The sequence below is a fragment of the Gossypium hirsutum genome, chromosome A01, assembly GCF_007990345.1.
Source record: "Gossypium hirsutum isolate 1008001.06 chromosome A01, Gossypium_hirsutum_v2.1, whole genome shotgun sequence".
Classification (NCBI taxonomy): domain Eukaryota; kingdom Viridiplantae; phylum Streptophyta; class Magnoliopsida; order Malvales; family Malvaceae; genus Gossypium; species Gossypium hirsutum.
In genome coordinates this window covers 2,721,400-2,747,222 of record NC_053424.1, presented here as the reverse complement: position 1 = coordinate 2,747,222, position 25,823 = coordinate 2,721,400, and the positions used below count along the sequence as shown (strand labels likewise).

At 31.2% G+C, this 25,823-nt stretch overlaps 4 protein-coding genes across 8 annotated transcripts; 1 reads left to right on the top strand and 3 right to left on the bottom strand.

Annotated features, from left to right (window-relative positions):
• The first annotated feature begins 97 nt into the window (after positions 1-97).
• Positions 98-2,199, top strand: LOC121232359 (huntingtin-interacting protein K). The gene is made up of 4 exons (XM_041118169.1): positions 98-490; positions 581-636; positions 1,632-1,698; positions 1,809-2,199. The coding sequence occupies exons 1-4, from the start codon at positions 362-364 to the stop codon at positions 1,887-1,889; spliced, it is 333 nt and encodes a 110-aa protein (XP_040974103.1). The 5' UTR covers positions 98-361; the 3' UTR covers positions 1,890-2,199.
• Positions 2,200-3,081: 882 nt separating this feature from the next.
• Positions 3,082-8,137, bottom strand: LOC107936129 (ATP-citrate synthase beta chain protein 2). 2 transcript variants are annotated; one of them, XM_016868799.2, is made up of 16 exons: positions 7,970-8,137; positions 7,472-7,590; positions 7,223-7,325; positions 6,537-6,602; positions 6,329-6,452; positions 6,038-6,172; positions 5,769-5,829; positions 5,588-5,664; positions 5,215-5,370; positions 4,995-5,123; positions 4,786-4,918; positions 4,561-4,688; positions 4,263-4,445; positions 4,085-4,155; positions 3,692-3,976; positions 3,082-3,493 (listed from the first exon to the last, which is right to left on the bottom strand). In XM_016868799.2, exons 2-16 carry the CDS (start codon positions 7,569-7,571, stop codon positions 3,418-3,420), a joined length of 1,827 nt encoding a protein of 608 aa, XP_016724288.2. In that variant the 5' UTR covers positions 7,572-7,590; positions 7,970-8,137; the 3' UTR covers positions 3,082-3,417. The 2 variants fall into 2 exon arrangements, with proteins under 2 accessions (XP_016724288.2, XP_040974101.1); XM_041118167.1 differs by having other exon boundaries at positions 7,944-8,096.
• A 7,372-nt stretch (positions 8,138-15,509) lies between these two features.
• LOC121203439 (uncharacterized) lies at positions 15,510-21,493 on the bottom strand. Of its 4 annotated transcripts, XM_041118162.1 has the most exons (14): positions 21,340-21,493; positions 21,094-21,239; positions 20,940-20,988; positions 19,983-20,129; positions 19,545-19,681; positions 19,383-19,470; positions 19,140-19,230; positions 19,004-19,073; positions 18,805-18,900; positions 18,619-18,718; positions 18,446-18,529; positions 18,170-18,234; positions 17,815-18,003; positions 15,510-16,046 (listed from the first exon to the last, which is right to left on the bottom strand). In XM_041118162.1, the coding sequence occupies exons 1-13, from the start codon at positions 21,386-21,388 to the stop codon at positions 17,851-17,853; spliced, it is 1,275 nt and encodes a 424-aa protein (XP_040974096.1). In that variant the 5' UTR covers positions 21,389-21,493; the 3' UTR covers positions 15,510-16,046; positions 17,815-17,850. The 4 variants fall into 4 exon arrangements, with proteins under 4 accessions (XP_040974096.1, XP_040974092.1, XP_040974097.1 ...); XM_041118158.1 differs by lacking the exon at positions 15,510-16,046 and having other exon boundaries at positions 17,449-18,003; XM_041118163.1 differs by lacking the exon at positions 15,510-16,046 and having other exon boundaries at positions 17,449-18,003; positions 19,383-19,452.
• A 1,406-nt stretch (positions 21,494-22,899) lies between these two features.
• On the bottom strand, positions 22,900-25,531 carry LOC121232352 (DNA-directed RNA polymerases II, IV and V subunit 9A). Its single transcript, XM_041118155.1, has 4 exons — positions 24,768-25,531; positions 24,544-24,619; positions 23,930-24,088; positions 22,900-23,166 (listed from the first exon to the last, which is right to left on the bottom strand). Exons 1-4 carry the CDS (start codon positions 24,971-24,973, stop codon positions 23,086-23,088), a joined length of 522 nt encoding a protein of 173 aa, XP_040974089.1. The 5' UTR covers positions 24,974-25,531; the 3' UTR covers positions 22,900-23,085.
• Positions 25,532-25,823: the final 292 nt, after the last annotated feature.

Below are 25,823 nucleotides of genomic sequence, written 5' to 3'. Positions count from 1 at the left end.
AAAAAATCGATCGATTTAATTATTTAAAAAAATCAATTTAATCAAAATAATAAACTTAAATGAAACCTTAAATATATTAATTAATTCGATTTACATCGAGTTTTGCTAATTCCTGCCTAAATTAATCGGCCTTCCAAAGTTTGGACCAATCTTCTGCTAAATTAAAGCCCAATTCATAATTTCAACAATGGGCCTTAAAAACCTAGGAGATAGTTTCCTATTCACGAAGGATTTTCTATTTCGAAAGTGGAGAACTGAAACTCTGATCGATCAACGAGTTTAGGGTTTTAGCTTCGCAAAGCTTCTTCTTCTGTCTCATCTCGCTTATACCTTGGAACACTAAAGCAAAAAACAAGCGAATATGGAGGCTGGAGATGGAGGCGCTGACCGAGTCGTTGACTCAAAGGATTTACAACAACAAAGCAAAGCCTTCGATAAACTCACTGACCGTGTCGAAGATCGACAGCTTGATTCTTCTCGTGCCCAATCGGTACTCTTTCTGTATAAATTCATGGTTTTTTGGGTATAATTTTTATTTTATTTTATTGTTTCTTATGAGTTTTGCTTTCGACCGTGTCAGGCCATGGCATCGATTGCAGCCTCGGCTGAAGCAGAAAAGAATGCTATGAGATTGAGGTTTGATTTTTTTTTTTTGGTTTTGTTTTATGAATTTCTTTTTCTGTTGTTTTCTTGCGAGAAAATAATCGATTTTTGACTGAAAATTGGCTTTGAATCTTTGACTATTCAATTTGAATTTTAGTCCAATTAGGTTCATTTTGAGATTTTGTTAAGGCAGAGAAGAAGATTGTTTTGTGTTTGCATTGGAATATGTTGAATTTTACTTTGCCATCTTGTTTAATAATTAACAATAAGTTGGCTGCAATGTTAAGCCACATTGCACTCTCAAGGAGATGCAAGTTCGAACAAGGAGATGCAAGTTCGAACACGACGTTATTGGGAGAGGCAGCCATGAACCCTAAACATTGACCATAAAATGGACATAAACGATGTCAAAAGAAAATTATGTTTAATAATTGTTTAGGTTTTTCTAGATTGATTGCCACATTGATATTCTTATTGTTGAGGCTTGAGTATATGCATTACCCAATAAGCAACATCGTTAGCCTGCTAAAAGCTATGTTGCTCAGGTTCTTCATCTGGCCCATATTCGGATATGGGTACCTTCATATAAGTTTATAACCCTTCAAGGACCTTCCAGATACATGGAAAAACTTAAATGTTATAACATATTTGTATTGGATGTATACTTATCCTACACAAACCCGAGACCAAATAACATAGATTGAAAGCTTGCCATCTATTATACTACTAGTTTGACATTAAATTGAATGCTAATGAGATCGATATCCTGTAATTTTAATCAGTGTCAATGTATAATAGTCTTTGATTTCAGTTTGCAATACAAGGTTTCTTTTTTTGACATCATAATCCTTATGTTCTTTCTTTGCCAATATTATTATGGGATCCCGAAATCCCCATTGTTAGATCATAGCTTGTAGACCTTTCGAAACTAAAGATTCAATGTTGTAGTTTTTGACTGCTCCGTAATTACTCAAATTGGTCATCCATGGTTTATCCTTAACCTCAAGTACATTTTTGTTTCCATACAGAGAGAAAGAATTAGCTGCTGTTAAAATCAACGCGGCTGAAGTTGACATCATTGCAAACGAATTAGAGGTTGGATTCTTATTTGTTTATTTGTTCTTCTCATCGATGTAATGTGCCAAAGGTTCTAATATCTTTTCCTTTCTTTTCTTTTTTAAAATCTTTTTCGCTGGAAAAATTAGTTGGACAAAAAGGTGGCTGAGAGAACACTCCGTGAGCACAAGGGCGATGCCATTGCTGCCATTCGATCATTGCTTCACTAGACCGAGCCGGCGACAAATGATATCACTCTAAACTATTTAGAATCATTGAATTCGGTTTTAAAGGCGGTGGCAGTTATGCTTATTGGTTTCATTCAAAAGATGTAAAAGGCAGTTGTGGCCTTTGTAGATGTGTGAAATAATGCATAGCGGGGGAAAGAGTGGGAAAACCGCTTTTCTTTGTTTATATTTTCCAATTTGGAATATGCATTAGATCCTAGTACTTTTCATATTCATATTTAAAAATGCTTGTTAAAATCGCTAAAATTCTTCTGTAAAATTTTGGTTCATTACAACATTGTTTTTTCTGTTATATATGGTTATAATTTTTTAATTTCAAAATGTCGGAGATAAAAATAAAAGGATTTAATTTTAAATATACAAAAAATAAACGTTGTGGAAAAAATGGGATAGACTAGTTCATCCGACTCGATCTAGTCTTACATAACCGGTTAGGCCCAATGGATCTATCTTGCTAGGCCCCGACCCATAAAAAATTAAGCCATTTGCATCATTTGGGATGTGATTGAGCCGTGACAACAGTAAAATGCCCAATTTTATTCGAAATCAATTCAAACTTGATTGCGTATGATGATCTAAGATTGAATTACACTCAAAATAGAATCAAACATTGTATCAAAAATTGAAAAAAATAAAAAACTCAGCAACAATTATTAACATATAATTTGAGTTGTTAAAGCTCAAGTTTATCTCAAAATAGAATAATATTGTTTGAGTTTAAGTAAGCTCATTTTTAAATATTTATATGTTAATATTTGAGTTCGAGTTTAAACTTATTTAAATAAAATGTTACAAATTGTATTTATAAATTAAATGTAAGATTAGGCATACAAACTGTTCAATTGACTATCTCAAGCTTACTAGAGCTTTAGCTTGGCTTAAGAATGAACAAATCAAACTTAGCTTTTTCTTTTTCTCATCAAATAATTAGTAAGCATAAGCACCTCATTTAACCTTAGTTATCCAACATTAAGATTTTGAAAAAGGTTAATGTAATTTTTTGTCCTAAACTTAACAACTAGATTCATTTTCGTATTTTTACATTTTTTTTATCCACTTTAGTAACTAGTTGCTAAATTTAGGTATCAAAGTGAACAGAAAAAATATAAATATCAAAATGGATCTAATTACCAAGTTTAAGAGCGAAAAATTACATTAACCCTTTGGTAAAAAATTTATTTCAACTGCCTACACTGTAATATTTAATAATTCAGAAGGGAGGATTCCTAATTTCTCATACAATGCATATTTCTTTTACACATACAAAACCTGACAGGCATCTCTTATTTTTCCATGAAACTGATACAATTTTGGTTTAAAAAAATGATATTCATCTCGTAATCTTTGAATACAACACCAATTAGCATTACAAACACTAATGGAAGAACAAAACAACCAATAACCCCCCTCCCTCCAAAATGCAGACACCAATGACTTTGAAAACAAGAATGCTCGAGTAAAAAAGAAAAGCAGGTCGCCGTTGCACGCACCTGCCGTGAATGGCTCTCTCTCACTTGGTGTAGAGAACATCCTCCCATGGGTGACGGTATAGTGGCTGCTTCAATCTCTTTTGGTCAAATGTGTGCCTGAGATATCGAACGATTAAATGTAAGAAGCTAGTAAATACATTACAAGTATTTAAGCAAATGCAATAAAACATTCCATCAATCAATGAACCTTTCACCATCATTGGACCATCTAAGTTCGTATCAGGTATCAGATATCACGCTTATATACAAAAACTCGAGTTATATATGGAAATTCCGAAGTGTAAGCAATCTTACCCAATCAAACCAATGGATCTTGCTAACACGAAGAGTCCATTAAGGTAGCCGATCTCAACTATCTCATCAATCTCTTGCTTGGAGAACATTCCACTGCCAGCAAGAAGATCCAAGAAAAGAGACCCAATGGCACCATCAACGTTGAGGACAAGGTTGTTAGCCTTGGAAAGCGTATATGTTTCAACTTGAATGGCATATTCCATGTACTTTACAGACGGGAAATGTGTGCGAGCAAACCGTTGGAGGAGCTCTACTCTCTTATCTCTGTTGTCCCCTCTCTTAATCCTTTTAACACGAAGCAAAGCAAGTATTTGCAACCATCAGACATGTAATAAGATCCATAAGAAATAATAAATTCATAAGGTATTTGTAACCATTAAAAACCATCTGTACCTGTGGCCAATTCCTGGCACCCGAATACCCTTCTTTTTCATGCCTTCAACAAATTCATAAGGTGTAAGGCCCTGTGAAAACACAGCATGGAAAAAAGCATCTTAGAATGTTAGCAGAAAACAGTTATAAAAAACCAAGTCATCCCAAACCTTTACAGGTAATCACCATTGAAACTTACCCGGTCATAAGCATCTTTAAAGTATCGAGCAGCATCATCAATGGCACCACCAAATCGAGGACCGATAGTCAGCAAACCTGAAACAAGGCTGGAAACTAGGTCCTTTCCAGCTCTTGCAGTCACTATGGTGTTGTGAGCACCAGAGACACATGGACCATGGTCGGCGCAGAGCATGATGCATATCTGAACAGATCATACTTATTAGTGAAAACAACACAGGAATTTGCTTTCTAAAGATGGAGATAGTCATAAAATGACACATAACCCTTAAGAAGTTAATCTAATTTCAGTAGCCTACCTCGATAAAATGAGTACAGTATCTGGGAAGGCTACGTTTGAACCACAAGAGAGAAATGACATCACCAACACCATAACCTCGCTCGACAATGGAAGACATGGGCACACCAGCATAGCATGGTTCCTCACCTGCAAATTAGGTTAGAAGAAAGAAATTAGTGCTGCTCATCTCAATGTATCAAACATCTCTTTCAATTTTCAATGTATATGGGTTACGGCAAGGTACCCCTGTCATCAGAGATGGTTGAAATAATGTGAGTTGGAGCACGAACTTTCCCGCTCTTAATTGCACTGTTAAGATCTTCTGGGATTTGTGGAGGCATAACTTCCTTCAAGGGTGTAATCTTCCCTTGTTCAACCTAAAGACACAAGTCGAGTACATGAATATAACTAAAGCATAGAACTGGTCAAACTTTGGACAAGATGGAAACATACCAGTTTGTCAAATGTTTCCTTGATCATAGCTTCAAAAGCTTCATATGAAGTGGGAACTATAGCTCCAGCATCCCTTAGTGCCTGATTCTTTCCCTGGGCAGACTCCATCTCACCACCACTCTTAGCTCCCTGAATGAGTAATAAGGTAAAGGTTATGTCTCACTAATTGCAGTAACACTGTAGTTGAATGAATTCCAGGAAGATTAAGTTTGTAGCTTACAGCATGACCAAACTGTACTTCTGACTTGAAGAGTCGTGCACAAGTTCCACAGACCCAAGCAACCACTGGCTTGTTCACTTTTCCCTGTTTCAGGGCTTCAACCAAGGAATACTCATCTCGTCCACCAAGCTCTCCGAGCACAACCATCATCTTTACCTGAGGTGAATATGGAAAACAAATCAGAAACCCTCTTTTCCAATGCAGAAGATGTTTCAAAATCAATTATGAATTTTGAATTCTTAATCCTGTTAAAAGTTAAGATGGAGAATTGGGAGTGTAAGTTTCTCATTTTTCTAACCATGCGTTCTTTGCATGTGTAGCAACTAATAATAGACAGGAAACCACAAGGAATTGAATGAAAAAATTTATTTACCTGTGGAATATTGTTAAATCGCAAAATATGGTCAGATAAAGTGGAGCCAGGGAAGACATCTCCTCCAATTGCAATACCTACACAAGTTTTCAATTTGCACCCGAATTTAATATTTAATATAAATTTTCATTCAGTTTAGCAGGTATGAATATAGAGCAAAATGTTAAAGCTTATTTGTTACCTTCATAGATTCCATCTGTAACACGGGCAATTGTGTTGTACATTTCATTTGACATACCACCCTGCAATTATTTTATAAAAGAACATGTCACAACTGATGAAAGAGCATGGATTCACATTCTTGCCAAAGACATAAAGTAAATGTCAAATTGAGGATAGGAGATTGCCCCCACAAAGTGCAAAGTAGAATTTGCTTAAGCAGAAGAGAAAGAGGCATAATTGACAGACATGCGCACCCATACATAAAGAAAAAGTATCATTATCACGTACAGATTTGGAGACAAAGCCAACAGATCCTGGCCTGTACAGCTTGCATTGAACAATATTGTCAATTGTTCCAGCAGTGTCACCAATCTTAAAAGCTCCAGCCTGAATTCCTCCGACAGTAGCTGGGCCGATAACAACCTGCAAATTCAGAAGTAATAAAATCAAATAAAGGTGAAAGAAGATCAAACAGTTAACTCTAAAACAGATACTTTGCTTATGCAAGAACCCAATATGACATGTATTTATTTGATGATCATAATCATTGCCTAGTTTGGTTTAAATCATCTTCCTCACCTTCTTGTTGGAACGTGCATATGCAATCAACTGCTTGGTGTCCGACATAGGAACACCTTCAGCAATTATAGCAACAACTCGAATGGTTGGCTGTTTCAGAGCAGCCATGGATGAAGCAGCAGCACTGCAAGTGAAATAAAATATAATAATTAACTTGTGCATTCAAGAACTCCTGCGCTAAGAAACAGCATAAAACATGAGGACTAACCTTCGGAATGATGCAAAGTTGATAAAAACATCAGCAGTTGGGTGTGCAGTACATGCTGCTTCAATGCTGCAAAACATATCAAATCAAAGGTCAGAGAACATAAAGCTTGGAGAAAGCAAGTAACCAACTAAACAATAGAGTAAGCTGTTCAGCATTGTCGTACTCTGTAAAGGATGTAAAAGCAAATGTATTTACTTAATGTGCTTTATTATGACACAACTAGATTATTAATTGGTAGGAACTAATTGATTACAACTTACAAGCACAATACACATTGGTTTCCATATTTGAGAAAAAGTTAACCGAATAACCAAAAAAAAATCCTTGTGCTCATGAAAAGCTAGACCAATCTATAGTATCATAGGCCAATTAATATATAATTGTTAACAGTAAAAGAAGTGAATCTTCTCGAAGAAAATTTATAATATAACAGATGACCATCCTATAACAGCAGAATTTAAAATCTATAGAAGCAAGTGTATCTTTCCAATTTTACACAAGATGGGTCGTAGAAGCACCTTTTATGGAGATTTCTAAACTTAGCAGGCAGTGTGTAGGATAATAATGCATAAAGGTAACATGCCATAAAGTTCATTTACCATAAAGAACTTTGAAGACACTAATTAATAATCAAAGAAAAGTAAAGACTGATCTAAAAATAGAAACAGAATAGAAGAGCTTATTACGTAGAATGTACTGGGATCGCAATTTCCTCTTGACCAAAGAAGAGTTTCTGAAATCCCTCAGCACCGGGATTAATAATACCAGCAACAGATGGTGTTTCCCTCCCTACAAATTCAAAAAGAAAATTCAGTACTTATAAAGAATCAAGCAATAAACAACTTAATTCGAACAATTCCACTTAAGTTCTTAAAGAAAAATATGAACTGTAAACTTTGATCAACAAAAAAATGAAATCAGCAAGAGAACCGTACCGCAAAGGAAATCAAAATCAAGCATGCGTTGAATAGGAAGTTGTTTGTAGTTGTAGAACAACGCTTGAGTAGTCCGAGAAAATAACTGTCCAGTGGCCATGGCTTCGGCTCAAAGGGACCTGTTAAACAAAAACAGAATAACTCATTTGCATCGATTCAAGCAATTAAAAAACAATCCGGGTCCAAAATTACACCTAACTTGAACCTAAAACAAACCAGATCTCAACCGAAAAAAAAAGACGAGAGCAAAGGAAATCAAATCACCGCAATGCAGCTAAAAAACAGTAGTAATAATAAGAAGAAAACGCAAGATCTCTAGCGTTTACATAATTTAATTCTTCAGCCAAACAAACAAAAAAACAACAAATCAAAGTTTAAGAAACTTTCCATTAAAAGAATCGGGATCAAAAGTAAAAGAAGCACCAGGAAAGTAACGGACAATGGAATTGAGATAGAAAAAAAAGAAGCAGACCTGAGAGTAAATGTAATCCTTTTTACCTGAAGAGAGACAGTTGGAAGGAAATGGAGAGAAACGGAGAGAAAATTTATGATGGAAATGGGGATTGGTAGATACGGAATTTATATGAATAACAGAGAGGGAAATTTTTATTGAAAAAAAAAAAGTAAGGTAGCTGCTAGTTAGAGAGAGGCCAGCTGAACTGACCATTGTAGGTCACGTGGCGTTTGGTAGTTAGCACACTGAACAACATTAATTTTCTTTTTCTATATATTTTGTTTTATTTTTTTATGATTTAATTTTTGGATTTTTTTTTGTTTTTTAAGCTCTTAAATTTTGTAATATATACTTATATTTAAGGAAAAAAATAGGCATGGATCCAATCAAATTGAGAATAGGTAGTTAATTTTATAAGTGTATAAGTATTAAATGAAATAAAAAAATTATTATACATATTATGTTAAAATTCTATTATTCACCAAAATTTAAAATGAATATTAAAGTCCCTTCACAATAAAATATTTCGAGAGCTGCTAGAATATTAGATAGATCAAAAGGAGTGAAAGATAGGATGTGTGAGAAAAGTTTGATTAAGAGCTCTGGTCATGTGCCCTGTGCAGCTTTCTCACAGTTGTTTTTGTATGAATTACCTTTTGAACATTCTTTTAGCTTGTAGGCTTTGATGAGTCATGATTCTTAAACACGTGCTGGGTTATACGAAAAGTCACCAAATGTAACAGTTAAGAAATTGTTTTATAGGACAAAACAATTAATAATTTTTTTGGGAAGTCAAAATGCAATTTTATTATTATACTAACTAAAAGAGAGTCATTTTTTCTTTTTCTTGGGATCCAAAGCCACACTACTTGCCCTCCTCCCTCCACCCTTAAAAGTCGCATATCGTAATTTTACTTGAATGAGAAGTAATTGAATCCCACATGTCATGAAATTAAAAAGTGTATTGGCAAAACGTAATTCTTAAATAATGTACAGTTAGTATGACGAGATACGCGTGATGGTATGCCTCCTATGAGGTAAGCTGAAGATGAGGATTTTTTTTAGTACATAACAAAATTTATTTAATTTTAATAAGATTTGAAACACCTTTAAATTTTTATTAAAAGTTTATTATTAACCAAAATACATATTTAATATTTATTATATATTAAATCAATGTTTAAATATAAAAAAAATTAATTTGATTGATTCGTTTATTCGACTTAAAAACTGATTTTAATGATCTAAAATCTAGGCCTCCTTAAGAAATAAATAAATAAATAAATATATATTAATAAGAACTGCGGTTTGGTGGTTAGTTGGCTGGCTGGGGTTAGGTAAAGTGAAGCTAAATAGTTGGCTTGAGTTGACTTAGAAATTTAGATATATATTAATAATGCAGTATGGATTTTAAGGGTAATTGTGTTACATTTAATAAAAAATTATTAATTTTTTTTATCAATTTTATTATAGGTTCTAATCATTTTTGTTTTTTTATATAATGTTTAAAATTACTTATAATTCTTACTCAACCTATAAATAGGAGGATAATGTATTTCAGTATATTCGAACTCATATCTTCTTACATTAATAATAATATCGAGGTCAATCGAATTAATACTCGATCGAAATTATTAAAGAATTAAGTATTGAGTTTAAATTGAAATTGAAATTGTGAAGGACACTAAATGAAACTTGCAAACTCAACATATTGCAATTAAGGAATAACATCGGCAGTCATTGTCTCGTTAATGGCTTCGAAATATTTTAATTGTACCCGCACAACACACACACATGTACATTCGTGGTTCATTATAAGGTTTGAATTTGGATTTTTCTATGGGTTAATATACTATTTGGTCTATGAATTTGGTTTTAATATGTAATTTAATATTTGAGTTTTTTTCAATTTGATACTCGAATTTTTTTTTGTCCCAATTAAGCATATGATTTTGAATTCAATGTTTTAATTTGGTACCAAATTGAACAATAAATCTAAACTCGAGTACCAAATTGAACATTAAAGTCAAACTCAAATATCAAATAGTATATTAACACTTTTAAATATTTTTCAAGTGAGTTTGGGATCTAACTAATTCTTTAACTTAGAATCTATCACACATTTCGATAACTTACATGTAACGTTGGTAGAACATTATGAAGTGGCATTGGCAACCAATAAAATAATGTCATATGGCAGACTTGAATTGCAATATGTGACAAGCATTAATAAACTATAAAAAATCTAAAAAAATAAAAATATATAAACTTATTAAAAATTATAAAAGATCACTTCATGTTTAGAATTAATTGGGACAAAAGAATATCCAAATTTAGATGAATTTAGATGTTATTTTATCCCAATTCATTCGGGACATACTTCTTTTAGTAAATTGAAGTCCAAAAAAAGAAAAAAATATCACCTAAGTACAAGTTATCAAGTTCAATGAGCAAAATACAATTCATTTACACTTTAAATTTATCGAGTTATACTATTTTTTATATTTAAAAAAAGTAAAAGTATTATGGAGGCACTCATACTATGAGTCCTATTACATTTTGCCCCTTTTACTCAATAATCAAGTAAATTAGTCCCTATGTGCTAGATAAAAGAGTAAACTGATAATTTCTGTTAACTTTTTCATTCATTTCCACTGTTAAAAATTGATGTGGCTAATGAAATAATTAGATAGTACCTCATGTTGATGTACAAAGATTAGTTTTTAACAATAAAAGTGGATAAAATTTTTAGCAAAATGATCAATTTGCTCTTTGATGTAACATACAATGATTAATTTACCTATTTTCTGAGTAGAGAGATAACCCAACTCTTAATACAATGACCTCAATGACATTCTTACCTATTTTAGATTCAATTTGCAATCTCAATAATAAGATACCAAGCAATATCAGTATCTATAAAAAAAGGTAACGTATAGAAATGGTTACTAAACTGTTGCTCGTGTTTTATTTTGGTCACTGAACTTTTAATTTTTTCAATTTATTCACTAAACTATTCAAAATCTAAGTTTTTTTTGTCACCGAAGGTTAACAACCGTTTGAAATTTGACAAACGTGTTGAAATGGATTATTTTATTAGTCTAATAACAAATTTAGCCCTCGAATGTTTACACATTCTATCAATTTAATCCTAAATATAAAAATAAAATAAAATAAAAAACAAATTTAGCCCTCAACATTTACAAAATGAAATTTTTAAATTTTTAAAAGTTTTGTAATTTTAAAAAAAAAACCCAAAACCCACAGCTCTATTTCTCTAATCTTCATCTGTAATAACATGTTGATTCTCTAAAAACTCAACATCCAATCCCCTTATCCCCAATCTATCATTCGCTTCTTATTCATGCACTTATCTTTTGTCCCGACCCATTCAATCCATCAAGCCCACATTAGTCGACTATGATAGGCAAGTTCACAGAGTCGGTCAAAACAATTATATAGTGACGATAGGCTACCTTTCGTGAAAGACGAATGCTTCAACACCATTAAAACTTTCCACTTCATCACCAATATGAAATCCTCTCCCTCGATCCTCGACCCTCAACCCTTTAGTCCAAACCTTATCTCATTTAGGCAAACAGGGGCGTAGCCAGGGGGGCTGGCGTGGGCCCCGGCCCCCTTAAAATGAAAAATTTCATTTTAGGCATTTGAATTTTTTAAAAAATTTTAAATTAGTAAAGGTAAAATTGCACTTTGCCCCCCCTAAAATTATAAAAATTCAATTTAATCATTTACAAATTATAAAAATATAAACTATAAAAAATTAAAATTTCATCCGGCCCCCTAAAAAAATTTTCTGGCTTCGCCCCTGTAGGCAAAAGGCCTTACATGCAAGCACGCATTTGATTTGCTCATTGCACTTCTCTGCAAAACTCAAAGGATCAAGGAGTCGCTGCATGTGGTTTAGGTTATGATGGGAAATGGTAGGTTGAACGCCACCACCTTTCATCTGATCGTGAATGTGTTGACAAAGAAAAAGATGGAGGAGGCATGGCTGGTGGCAGATCTAATGAGAGTCATCGGAGTTTCGCTGTAGTGAAGACATAATTTTTTTACTGATGGGTACCATTAGGAGTATAAGTTGATGGAGGTGAGCACGATGGAGAAATGGAGGTTTGGGTGGTGTTGTTTTTTTAAATTTAAAAAAAAATTATTTTGTAAACATCAAGGACTAAATTTGTTTATTTTTTATATTTATAAGATCAAACTGATAGAATATGTAAACATTATAGGGCTAAATTTATTATTAGACATTAAAAAAGCCCACATCAACACTTTTGTCAAATTTCAAACGGTTGTTAACGTTCAATGACCAAAAAATTTGATTTCAAATAGTTTAATGATTAAATTGAAAAAATTAAAAATTAAAAATAGAATATAAACAATAGTTTAGTGACCATTTTTATACTTTACCCTAAAAAATGCATAGAAAATGCATTGATTTATTTATGTAATATTAGACATATTTTTATTACTAATTACAACATTAATTTATTAACAAAATTCGCGTGAATTTAAGTTGATAGGTGGATTTAAGCATTTTTTAATAATTTTATTATAGGTTCTAACAGTATCTGTTCTTTCTGACACAATGTTTAAAATTACTCATATCTCATTCTCACCCCATAAATAGGAAGATAATACATTTCAGCGCACTCAAACTCACATCCTCCTGTACTAACAATAATAACGATATCAATCGAGCTAAGACTCAATCAACTATAATTCAATTTTTTTTAATAATGTAATTGTTTGTAAAAATAATAATTCTTTAATGTAGGGAAAAAAAAATAAAGTAAAGCATATTGGACTATGACTGATGTAGTCAAAGACTATTTGTCTCATTCTTTTTTTCTTTTTCTTTTTTTATGCAAGTAAAAGATTTCATGCCGAAATTCAAAAGTGGCATAAATATCTCTAAATGGTCAAAATAAAGAAATCTGTTTATCCTAATTCAAATAAAGCATACATTTTTGGCAAAATAAATAAATGAATAAACATGTACGTAGTTAATATATTAAGAGTATTTTCACTGGTTGGCTAAAAAATAATAATTTTCCTATATTCAACAATCTTCAACATGATGCCATTTATTTTATTTAATAAACATGAAAATAATATGAAAAAATTTATATATAATACATTTAAACACGTTTGGAAATGTTATATATAATACCAATCCTTAGCTTTGAGAATATCCCTATATTCAATTATATTTAAAAATTTCATTTAAGTATATATATTCGTGTAACTTTTATTAAAATTTACAAGTAATGCATATTTAAATATCGAAGACAGATCTACTTCCATCAGTATAAAACATGTGAGAATCTTAGTTTTACATCATTCCATAATTTTTATACTATTAATATTTTAATAATTTAATTGTAGAATTTATTAAAATATTTGTACTTGTTGTGCGTATAACTTTTTGAAATGATTTGATATTTGTATCATATTGATATACAATACTGTCCATAGTAATATATAAAAAAAATGGCTTAAAAATTTGTCCAAACTCGGCTTGAATAAAAAAAAAAACTAAACCCGAGCCTAGCCTAGACCGACTTGGCCGTATTAATTTTTTAAGATTATTTTTTTATATATATTTTTTAAAAAAATAATATATCAAATAGACTAGAAATATTAAAATAAATATTTCCTAATAAATTGAAAATACATATAAAAAAAAGTCTTTATACTTAACTAACACTAACATAGTTGCAACTTAACAAGCAAATGCATCTAAAATAGTAGTAAAATAAACAATAAAATAAGAATTATACAATATTCAAACAATAACAACAAAATAATAGCAATATAAAAGTGAAATGGTAGTAAAATAATAACATAACAGTAACAAAACAACATTAAACAACAGTAGAATTTTTTTGTCAAATGTGGGCCGAGCTCGTTTTCTAAACGGAATTTTTTTCATCCAAGCCTATTTTTCAACCTTATATTTTTATCCAAACTGTCCCATTTTTCAAGTGGACCTTTAAGCTTGAGCGGACTGCGGATGACCTAATCCACGATCAGGTCTAGCACAAACTACATGAATGGATTATAAAATATAACGACTAAACTATTAAAATATTGATAGTATAAAAAATTATAAAATGAGAAAATTGAAGTACTTTTTTAATCTTTTATCCTATCGATCATTATATCCTACTATTTATATTATACCTAACAGGCTAACACGAGGTACACACAAATTACTGATTCTAATTTTTCCTATTAGGCTGCTGACAGTATAGAAAGGTCGACAAATGGCTCAGTTTTTATACTACTACTAATAATAAAAGACCTTGTTATTTGCCATCAACTAGAGAAATTTTTTATGTGGTCAGAGATGTTTAAATTTTCTTATATTTAATATTACATTTCAATCATTTTAAAAACATAGACAATTTTGTCAATTATTGAGTCTTAACTCGATTGTCATGAGTTGTTATCAATGTACGAGGACGTGAGTTCGAGTGTGCAGAAGATAATTATTCTCCCATTTATGGGTTGAAAGGAATTATGTATAGTTTTAGGCATTGTGCTAGAAAAAACAGATATGATCAGAATCTATTAATTTAATGCATTTAAAATTTATTCTTTTTGCAATGATTTTTAAAAGTATCCAATTTGAATAAGGAAAAAAATTATCTTTTTATTGACCATAACAATAATGCAATATGTAATATTGTTATACTTACATCTTATGAGGTATTGACCTCGCAAGATTTCCTGCAAGAATAAGATACATTACATTTATCTGTTATATTGACATTTCAACTCATACATAAAAAGAAGAAACATCAATAAATCAATTAAGTTTTAAAAAAATTTAGATCTAATGAAAAAACGATATGCGATGCCTCACGAATGACTGATGATGCCTTTATAAGATTTTTCTTGTTAATGAAATTAAGATGATTTCTCTCGCACTCTCCATCTTTCCTTCTCTTCCAACACCTTAACTACATCCTACAGCTCTTTGTCTCTTAGGCGAATCATTGTCAATCATCATGATCCCAACCTTATGTCTACATACATCATACATGATTTTTTTGTATAATTATATATATATATTAAATTTTAATTTCAATTAATTTTACTATACTATTAAATCATTGCTGGCATGACACTATTTTATATTTATGTATTGTATGTATAAACAAGTTTATTTACCGAACATGAAAATAATTTGATTTATTTGTTTTTTAAATTATACAATTAAATTAAAATTAATTTTTTTATGTATAATTACATTAAATCTAAATTTCGTATATATAATTACATCAAATTAAAATTAATATATTATATTACACATTAAATCAAAATTCATATATAAATTTGAAACATATCTTACTCTTTTTAACATTGTGAATAAATATAAATTTATTAACTTAAAAATGTTTTAGCTTTATTATTATTATTTTAACTAATTTGATCTTCGAGGTCTAGTCAAAATGAATTAAATGTAATAAAAACATTAAATTTTTTTGTCGATTTATTTATAATAAATTGAAAAAAATTGACCACATGCTCGTATTGATCGATTTCTGCAGCATTTAAAAGTGAAATTAACAAAAATAATAGACAAAGAAAAAAAGGAGTATCATTGAAGACAATGTGACATTGATTGAGTGTAGTTGAAGTTATTTTTGTCTTTTCTCGTTTTTGGAGTAATTTTTTCATATTTATAAAGTATGATTTTCTGATGTGTTAGGAGATCGTTAAGTGTCATGCATATGATATGTTCTCCTCTTAGACTCAACACGTACCATTGGACGTGTTTTTTTGATAGAACTCGCACTTCAGTATCGTCATAGGGAGCAAGCAGTGCTTGCATGTTCTTTACTCTCCACTTCACGAGGTTGCCATGTTGATGGAGTGTGAGACACAATGAGGTGATCCATCTCGCAACTCACATATCTCTCTTGTGCTCCACCTAGCGAGGTCATCATGTTGATGAGATGTGACACACGATGGGGCGATCCATCTTGCGGCTCACACATCTCCTTTGTGCTCCACATCGCGAGGTGGCGAGAAGCAATGGGAAGATTCATCTCACGAGGAGGGTCGAATTTTTGGTTGTAAAGTATCCTATAAGAAGTATGCAATAATTTTTGAAATAAAATAAAAATTCACATGATACATTTCTAAGATACTAAAAATCTTTTGAAAATCTTAAACAAAAATAATCAAATCTAAATAATAAATATTTGATACTATTAAAAAAATGAGTATTAACTAAGATAGCTAATACAGATGCACGTATCGTTTTTACTAATATTGATATGTACTGATATCAATTTATTTTAGTATATAGTTTCAAATTTATCGTTATTTTAAAAAAAATTGATATATGTATAAAAATATTTACAAATATCATATAGCAAGACTAAATAAATCTTAAATATAAAATTCTCATAAAATTAAAATTTTGGTTGAAATAATCTAAATAAAATTTTAAAATTATTGGTATTATAAGTTTAAATCTCACGTATATAAATTTATAATATTAAATATATATAAAATACTCATCAATCAAATAAAATATTCTTCACAAATATGCTGATATAAATATTATTTAAATTCATAATATTTAAATAAATAATGATTAAATATTTATAAACATCTGAATCCAATGTTGATTTATAATTTTATATAGCTAACGTTGGTATTTTTCTTTTTTGAACTAATATAGCTAAAGTTGTTCGGTGTTGGCAGTTGCACGTTGCCGCCATTTTATAATGTTAGGTGGAAATGTATTAAAAATTGGATCTCAAATTAATTGTATTATTATTTTATTAATTAATTTTATGTTTTATTCTATCTAACTTTAAAATAATTATAAAATAATTATTAAACTGTTTCAAAATTTTATTTAAGTCAGTAAATCTTTAAAATTAGTATTTTATGACTATTTTTGTTCGCACCATCTGTACCAGTAAAAATTTCTCATTCATTTACATTTTTACATTTTTACAGTTCAATTTTTATTTTATTTTATTTTATGAAATAGCTTTGAACATTACCAAGCTGTGAACTAATATCAAAATAGTTTTCTTCTCTGATCTCTAACACTCATTGTAAGATCAACTTATCTAAGGTATATTTTTCTACTTATTAATGGGTACTGATTCATCATACCGATCATCGAATCTTCACTTAGAACTCACTAACCGGACTTTAAAAAAACAAAACTTAACAGTCAAGTGGCTTAAATAATATTTGAATAGTTCGTGAACCATTTTATAATTTTATGAAATTGAGTAATCAAAACATAAGTTTATTAATAGTTTAATAATCTTGGATGTAATTTGCCCATAAATCTATTGGGCAATCCAGAGAATATTTTGGTGGTTGTATTTCTCCTCCAAACTTTTAACTCTCGATTAAAAAAAGAAAAGCCATCACTTTTTACTAGTAGAACAATGTATAATTATCGATAAGTGTTGGATGCAATATTAAATATATTATATTTTTAGAGAGAATTTAGATTCGAATATTGAAGATGATATTATTGAGAGGAGCAATCGCGCCACAAACCTAAAAAAAATTAATTTTCATGAGTTGTAAAACGAACATAAAAGATACATTAATCATAAAAATGTAGAACTTATATCATTTGTGTGTATAACATTTAAAAAGCTAAAATTGTTAATTAAATTTTAGTTTAATTGATACTGTTATTATTACAACAATTTAAAAAACATGAATTTGAACGCTCTTAAACTTATGGATACCTTGAAAATGAAAAATTAGCTACCTACATTGAATATCTACTTTAATATATGTTTGGATGCAAATATAAAAATATGATTTTTTGAATATATGAGAAAAAAAACTTTCGAATAGTTGAACATACCCGTATTCGATATTCAAAACCTGAGTCCTTAGCGAGTTACCGTTGCATGCCATCGGGATGATTATATGACTTGACAGATCCAACCAAGTGAAGGGCTTCTTTGAGCGCCTTCAAAAGATGCTCAGCATGATACTCAATACCTGTAACACCATTCTCAGACCCCATGGAGCTCAACACTCTTCCAACAATCTGATGATCGTATCTAAAAATTTTAGTAAATGAACGTGAAAAAGGAAAAATAAAAGCCTGATTATTTGACTATAGTGTAAGTGTTGGACACTGGTACATGTTCAATCCGTGCATGGTAAGATCTCTATATCTATGTGCCGAACACAGAAGTAGAAGGACAACCTACCTTTCGAGCATAGCCACCGTATGCAATTCCACCGATTAAAGATTGTAGATGATTAGGTTCTGCACCTGTTGAATGAGTTCATCCCATTAGTTCCCTCGAGCTTGAATACGAGTATCGCATATAAATATATGTCCAACACGTGTAAGTTCAAATTTTTAAAAGTTTTTCTGTGTATTTTGGAAATCTTTAAAGGGTATAACCCTGAAACCCGTATTCGTATATTCATAAGACGTGGATACTTCAAAAAAAAAAGTATCAGAATAACATAGAATTTACATGTGATGTGTGTTCGAAAAAGTCCCCTTTTCTTCAGACCATCAACTGTATGTACATTGGTTCCACCAGCCAGCTGAAGAAAGCCTAGATAAACAGGTGAACTCAGCAATGAGTAAAGATGAACCTTAATATATACATAAATCACGCGCACATATACATAAACGTATACTTACCAGGAGGTCTTTCACTAGAAGCAGCAACGCGAACAGCGAAAGCAATCGATTCTCTCGTGGCACCTCGTCCGATATCTCCGCTCATTGGACGACCATCCAACTGTAAATTCATAAGTTATATTATTTCCAATAATGTCATTCAAATTTTGGAAATATATTAAATCAGGTTTTAGAACTAGGTTGCACCTGCCATAAATTGAAGCAAGATAGATGAGGTTCCATGATGGCGTACATTTGATTCATTGTGGAAATAGTTGCGTCCCCGGTATCAGGTAAGCTGACCTGCAGGTAGTAATGAAACCGATGATCGGGAAACTAAAACAAAATCCAGGATTTAAGCGATGACATATTATCAATCACAGGTAAGAAATGGTTCTCCGCTTACTGCTACTAATCTCAGGTATTTAACTGAATTCGCCAAATCGTCCCAAAGTTCCTTAAAGAGATTAGTCTGCCTGCAAATTTAAAGTCACACAACTGCAATCCGAACTGTGTTTATTTGTGATGAAATTATATAGTACCTTCCACTTGTATGTATCTCTACAGCATCAACATCGTTTGTTTTAAGGAGTTCAGCTGTAGCCATAGCATCTCTTACATACGTAATCTCTCCTGAATCAGTTTAAAGTAAAGATTAGGCTTAAGAAATTGATAAAAACATGAAGAAAAACATGTGCCAGGGTCCAAGAATGGCTGTAGATTGTAAAGAGTTTGAGTTTCAGAGGAATAAAGGCTAATGCAAGCAAGAGAGTAGCAACGCTTACTGATTTTATCATAAGGGCAAACTGGAAAACAACGGCCGCAGCCATAGCAGCGTTCTGTTATCACTCCACCCTGCATCTCAAAACGAACCTAAATCATAACGGTTAAATTCGGATTCACGATGATATTGAAACTGAAAACCGAATCATGTGGAAAAAAGAAACCTTTGGTTTTTCCTTTTGATCGGAACTGAAGGGAACTTCCATTGTTGAATTTTCCCTCTCAAATGATATAGCATTTGCAGGACAAACATTCTCACAAGGCCTCGAGCAATCAGAAGGACAGTCTTCTGGATCAAATTCTAAGATAAAAAGAGTACTAAGATCAGCCCCATGCATTCAACAAGTACTTACAAATCAATTGATCAAATCAGCATGTAGTTCAAAAACATGATCCAGTATATGTTGCTCGGACTTGGGTATTTGTATATGCTCAACACGAGTATGCCCACTTCCTTTTTAAGTTATCTCATATATTTTGAAGATTATACCATACACGCATTACTGCATATATGCTGAATATTGAACCATTGAAAGCAGCATCAAAATTCAAAGGAATGATGATCAAATATTCGGGAAATAGAAATGGATATATATATATACCAGCTTTACGAAAATGAAGATCCTCATCATCATTAATACTTATCATCACCCAAGGTCTTCTAATAGATACAATCTCCCTAGCTGTTTCAATTCCCTCATTTACAGCGTTGATTACAGATGGATCAGCAGCACAATCAATGCAATCAACTGTAAAAATAAATAAATAAAATAAATCATTCATTAACAATATACTTTTAGAACATCCACAACATATAAGATTAAGTGAAAAGGTAAATGATTAAGGTCAAATTCCACCATCAGTCTCTATATTATGCTTAAATTACAGATTTAATTCTTGTACTCTATTTTGATTATTTTTTATCCCTGTAATTACGAATTTTGAAACTGTAATTTTGACCCAAATGGTGAACCTTAAATTTATTAAGTAAAATTATACTATTTTCAAAATCTTAAGCAGCAAACAAAGATGAATACAAGGGGGCAGGCAGGCAGGGGCCTTGGCCACCCTAAAAATAAATTTCCTTTTTAGTCAATTTATAAATGATGAGATTAAAAGATTATATTGTAAAATTGCACACTGACCCCCCAAAAATAAAAAAGATTTTTATTTAGTTCCGTCGGAAATGATGAAATCACAAGTTAATTCAATATAAACACTTTTATCTCTCAAAAATTTCATAATTCAATTCCGGCCCCCATTAAAAAATTTGGGTTTTGTCCTTGATACCAAATATATTATCACATATGTAATGTCATATTAATTTATTATTTCCACATAATACTCACAAAAAAGTTATGCCATTTTAGTGAATAGATTTAACATATAAGACTAAAAATGATCAAGTTACAGAATATAGATTAAATCCACAACTTAGGCATAGTACGAGAGTAATAAAAGAATTTGATTTAGAGATTTACAAAGACTAAATATACGACTTACACATAGTGCAGGGACTAATAGCGATATTTGACCTATAATTAACTTGGCATCTTTACCTCCAGCTAGAGTGTAAACAAGAGAGAGATTCCTGATATCAACTACATCCTAGAAAATATACAAAAATGAACGCTTGAGTTTCAACGAAGCGGTGAAATTAACATCCATTTGAGAGGGTTTTAAATCAAAGGTTTTAGAATCTTAGATATATACCTCGAAGCTAGCACCACATATGAGCTTGACCCAATTTCCCTGTTGCAGAGATACATGAGGAGAACATGATTTTGAAGGAATCCCAAATGATTTTATTAGGTTTTTCACGTTCTGAAGAGGGTTTTTGCTTCCAAATGACACGTTCACTGCAGCAAAAGAGAATTATCAAATTCAAATTTTCAAAAAAAAATTGAACAAATGATTGAATTGTGAAAAATAAAGGCAGAAAAGAGAAGAAAAACGGACCCTGGTGTTGAGGGTGAATTGCAGAACTGCAGTAGAAGCTCATAGCCATGGTGGAGCAACCATTAAATCGATAAACTTTTTTTTTCGCGGTAAGGCTATTATATAGATGTTTTTCTTTGCTAGCTTTTTGGGTCCTGCGATCAGTTTTGGGCCTTTAGGCAAATATACCTATGATTTTTTTTAACACGAGTTATTTCCACCAAACATCCCTCAACTATGAGCCTCAATCTAAATTAGTCCCTAAACTTTAAGTTATTTTAATTACATCCCAAAACTATTGAGTGTATATTAATTAGGTCCTCATATTACTAAAAAATCGGTAATTTAACTGTTAAATGACACATCAAATCTTAAGTAATATAATTTAAAATGAAAATTTTAGGAAAAAATAAATATTATAAAAATGGATGTTTTAAAAATTATAGTTTTGAGGTTGTCAAAGCTTTTACAAAAGTTTTAAGGTTAACTTTTTTATTTGCAATTTTACTTTATTTTTAATTGTTTTTCTTTTTAAAAGTTGTGAAAATATTCTATTTTTCTTTAATTTTTTCATTTATATTTAGTTACATAAGGTTTGACATGTCATTTAAGGGTCAAATTAATGATTTTAATAACAAAATGGCCTGATTGATATAACATCGATAGCTTGGGGTGTAATTAAAATGTTTTAAAGTTTAGGACCAATTTAAAATAAGGTTCATAATTCAGGGACATTAACTCTTTTAAAGTAAATGACGATATAAAAAGTAAGGGTTAATGCCACAAAATATCCTCAAACTATCACTCATATTTTAAATTAGTCCCTATCCTCAAACTATGAGTATTATACCGATCATGTTCTTCCATGGGTTAATTTCTCGATTTAGGTATTATATATTAGTTTATCAATTTAGGCATTAATTATTAATTTGAGTTTGAGGTGAAGCATATTTAAAACATTTAATCTTATTTTTAATACTTCAAAACTAAGTTATCCTTGCAATAGTTGCAGGCATATTTATAATTTTATATACTTATTTCAAATTCAAGATTTGAACTAATATTTAACACTCGGTTAAAGCGACAAAAGGACCTAATTGATACAATATTAATATTTTAATATTTTACTACTTATTTTAAAATTTTCAATTAAATTAAAATTTAAAACTTAGTTTAAGAACTTTTGGTACAATTGAGCATATTTTTATTTATTTTTTTATACGTTTCAACAAGGTTAAAGGAAAACCACATTATGAATTATGATTGCATGGTATTTAAACTACATTAAAAATAATTAATTGCAAACTAAAATATATCTAAATTGTTTTTTTTTTTTGGTTAGTAGTAAAAACAAATAAATTTATATTAAACTCACTCCTAATAAATTTTCGTGACAATCCATAATTATTGGAAGAAACACAAAAATCTTGGCCATTGGAATATTTCTAGGCAAGGAAAACATAAAAACAAAGAAAATTCCTCAATAAAAATAAATTTGAAAATTTGAATTTAGGGTTTAAAGTTTAGAGTTTAGAATTTCGGATTTCGGATTTCGGATTTCGGGTTGTCAAAAACGGATCCGAATGTTAACAATCTCATGATAATATAATGGTGAAAGTGGCTCTAAATCATAGTAAGTGAAAACTTAGTAAATAAACACTAGGAATCCTTAAAAAAGGATCCAACACAACCGTCTTACTGAAATTAGTTTGTCAAAAAAAAGAAAAAAGGAGACATTAAATCAAGCAAGCTTTGATATCTCGGATCTCAATCTCTCCACCGATGTCCGCAGTTAGGATTACAGCAAACAAAAAACAGTGTCATACCTTCCTCCCCTCTAGCAGTTGCCTAGAAAACAAAACAAATTTTGTTGCATTAGCAGAGGCATAATCACTACTCATCATGCAATAAGACATCAGCAAACAAAACTCTAGCTTGCTGCAAAATCTTTTTTTTTTTTTGGGGGGGGGGGGTGGGGTGGGGGAGGAAAAAGCAATCAGTTAACAATAAATTTCATGAACGAAGGGAAGGATAAATCCGATAAGTTGTCCGCATCTATGTTTGCCCGATTAGGGAGTGAGTTTTAGATACAGGTACAGGATTTTTTTTCATGTTTTTTCATATATTTGGATGTTAATACCACCGTGCACATATTTGAAGAGTTAAGGCAACATAGATCAACAATTCATCATATTTATATGGCTAACCCTTGATGCTATGAGAACGAGAACAAATAGAAAAATAGGTCATAAGAGAAGCAGAAAAAAGAAGAATTAAGGAAATTTACAGAGCTCCTGCTAAGCATTAATTTTAAATGACACTCAAATTGGAACTGACCAGGATAAGGTCCAATGCTAAAGTTGAAAAAACTTGAAAACAGGTGCAACATTATAAGTGATTAGAATGCACACACAATCCTGACTTTATTGGTCATGTCCGGTTAATACCGAATGAACTTCTCTTGCATTAAGCATATATACTGAAATTTTTTCTTCGAATTTTCTAAAACATGCAGAATTGTCAAGCAATGGATCAAAATTCTTCCATTCCATACAATGGGGATTTCTCCAACAAAAAGTATATACATAGACAAAAAATGTAGGAAGTTCACCTGGAAGAAGACAGCTTCTCCATGTTTGCAATTTGCGCAAATTACAGCTTTAGTCCGAGGAAGAGTTGGATCGGCAGCCACATCCTGCAATATTTGAGTGCGTTCACCAGCAGAGTGATGCACTTCGTTTCTATACACACAGTTGTTTTCAGCCACCTCCTACATAAACAACAGCAATAAAGACTGTAATGTCGCGAGAACAAATAGATAAATTGATAAGAAGACGATAATCTTTGTTTCCAATGAATTACAGTTAAATAATAACAATAGATGCAAGCAAGTGTTTAAACTCAAATGCCCAGAAACTCTTTTATGTGAAATTAAATAAATCCTCATTGTTTCACTGCCTAAACCTTAACAAATATGGATACCGATTTAAACTTTCAAAATTTTGGTATTGAGTCAACAATTCAAAAAAACAAAAGAAACCCATTTTCTATTGGAAAAATAGGAGAGAAACAGCAAAAAAAGGGGGCTAGGGTTTTAAGTGGGTTTAACATTGAATCAAAAAACAACTTAAAAGCAAATCATGCCCTAAATGAAAAAGAGGGAAAAAAAGAACACCCTAATCTTAATCTTAATTCTAAATCACAGAAAAAAAACCGAAAAAGAACCTGATGATCGCAGTTACGGCAGGCATAGAGGAGAATCTTCTGTTCCCTGTCTTCTTTTGGGTAGAGAATGTTGTTGCTTCATCAATCAAACAAACAAAAATTCAAAAATTTAAGAACAGAGATGAAAAAGGTAACTGAAGGGAAAGAATACTAAAAGGGATTAAAAGAAACAGAAAAAAATGAATGCATGGATGCATGAAAATTGAAGAGGGGTGAGAGCTGACCATTCACGGCAAAATTTCATGGTACTCATCTTGTTCGAGAAGAGGGAGAAACTTTGGGGTTCTTTTGTTTGATTCTCTTTTGAGAGTGTCAATTCACAGAGTGGGGGAAATCGTGGCGCCGCTTTGTAATTTATATACGGGCGGGGCAGGATAGTATTAGCTAAACACACCTCGTATAATTTGAGTAGAAGTAGTAAATCTTTCATTTAAATAAGAAAACAATAAGCCTTTAATTTTTAAATTAATTCCGTTTATTACTTGGGCCTGAAAGACCAAATTAGAGAAGTTCACAACAATCCCCAAAAGATAGATCGAAAGGAGAAAAAAAAAGAAAAACAAAAAATAGAAAAAAAATCAAAAAAAGGCATCGTCTTCCAAGCTCTTAGCATATCTGAAAACCCCAAAATAAACGGCTAAATCTTCCAAATTCTGTAAGTGATTTACTCAGAAAAAGAAGCAAGTTGAGACAGACAACCATATTTCTAAGTTTCTCAACCCAATTGACATCACAGAGGAGTAATTATGATGGTCGACTGAACCATCGATCAGAATCAGCCACTTCCAAGACTTTCAATGGCACATCTTCAACCCATAACGAATCTTCATTAGTTCGCAAACCTTTAACGGCCATTACATGCGGTGCCCTATTCCCTTCTCGCGCAATGAATTGAAATCGATAAGAAGGAAAGTTTCTCACCAGATTCTTCGCATCCCAGGTGAATGGTCTGGATTCCGAGTAATAAAAATTTAAGAGTTCTATTACCAAATAATTCTATTTATAATCTATATATATATAAGTAGAGTTTAAATAAACTTTTGAATGAATTAATATATCATTATTATTATCCGAAATTATTTTATGTACTCTTTTCATCATATTGTTTATGATCTATTTTAAATTATTTAATGACATTTTAACAATTTTATCCATATTATTGACACATAATTTTGATAATTTTTTTATCTCGAACCCGAATCTCTTAGAATTGGAGTTTGAGGTGGAGAGTTAAAAAATTGTCAAAATTATATGTTAATGACATGAAAATAATTACTAAA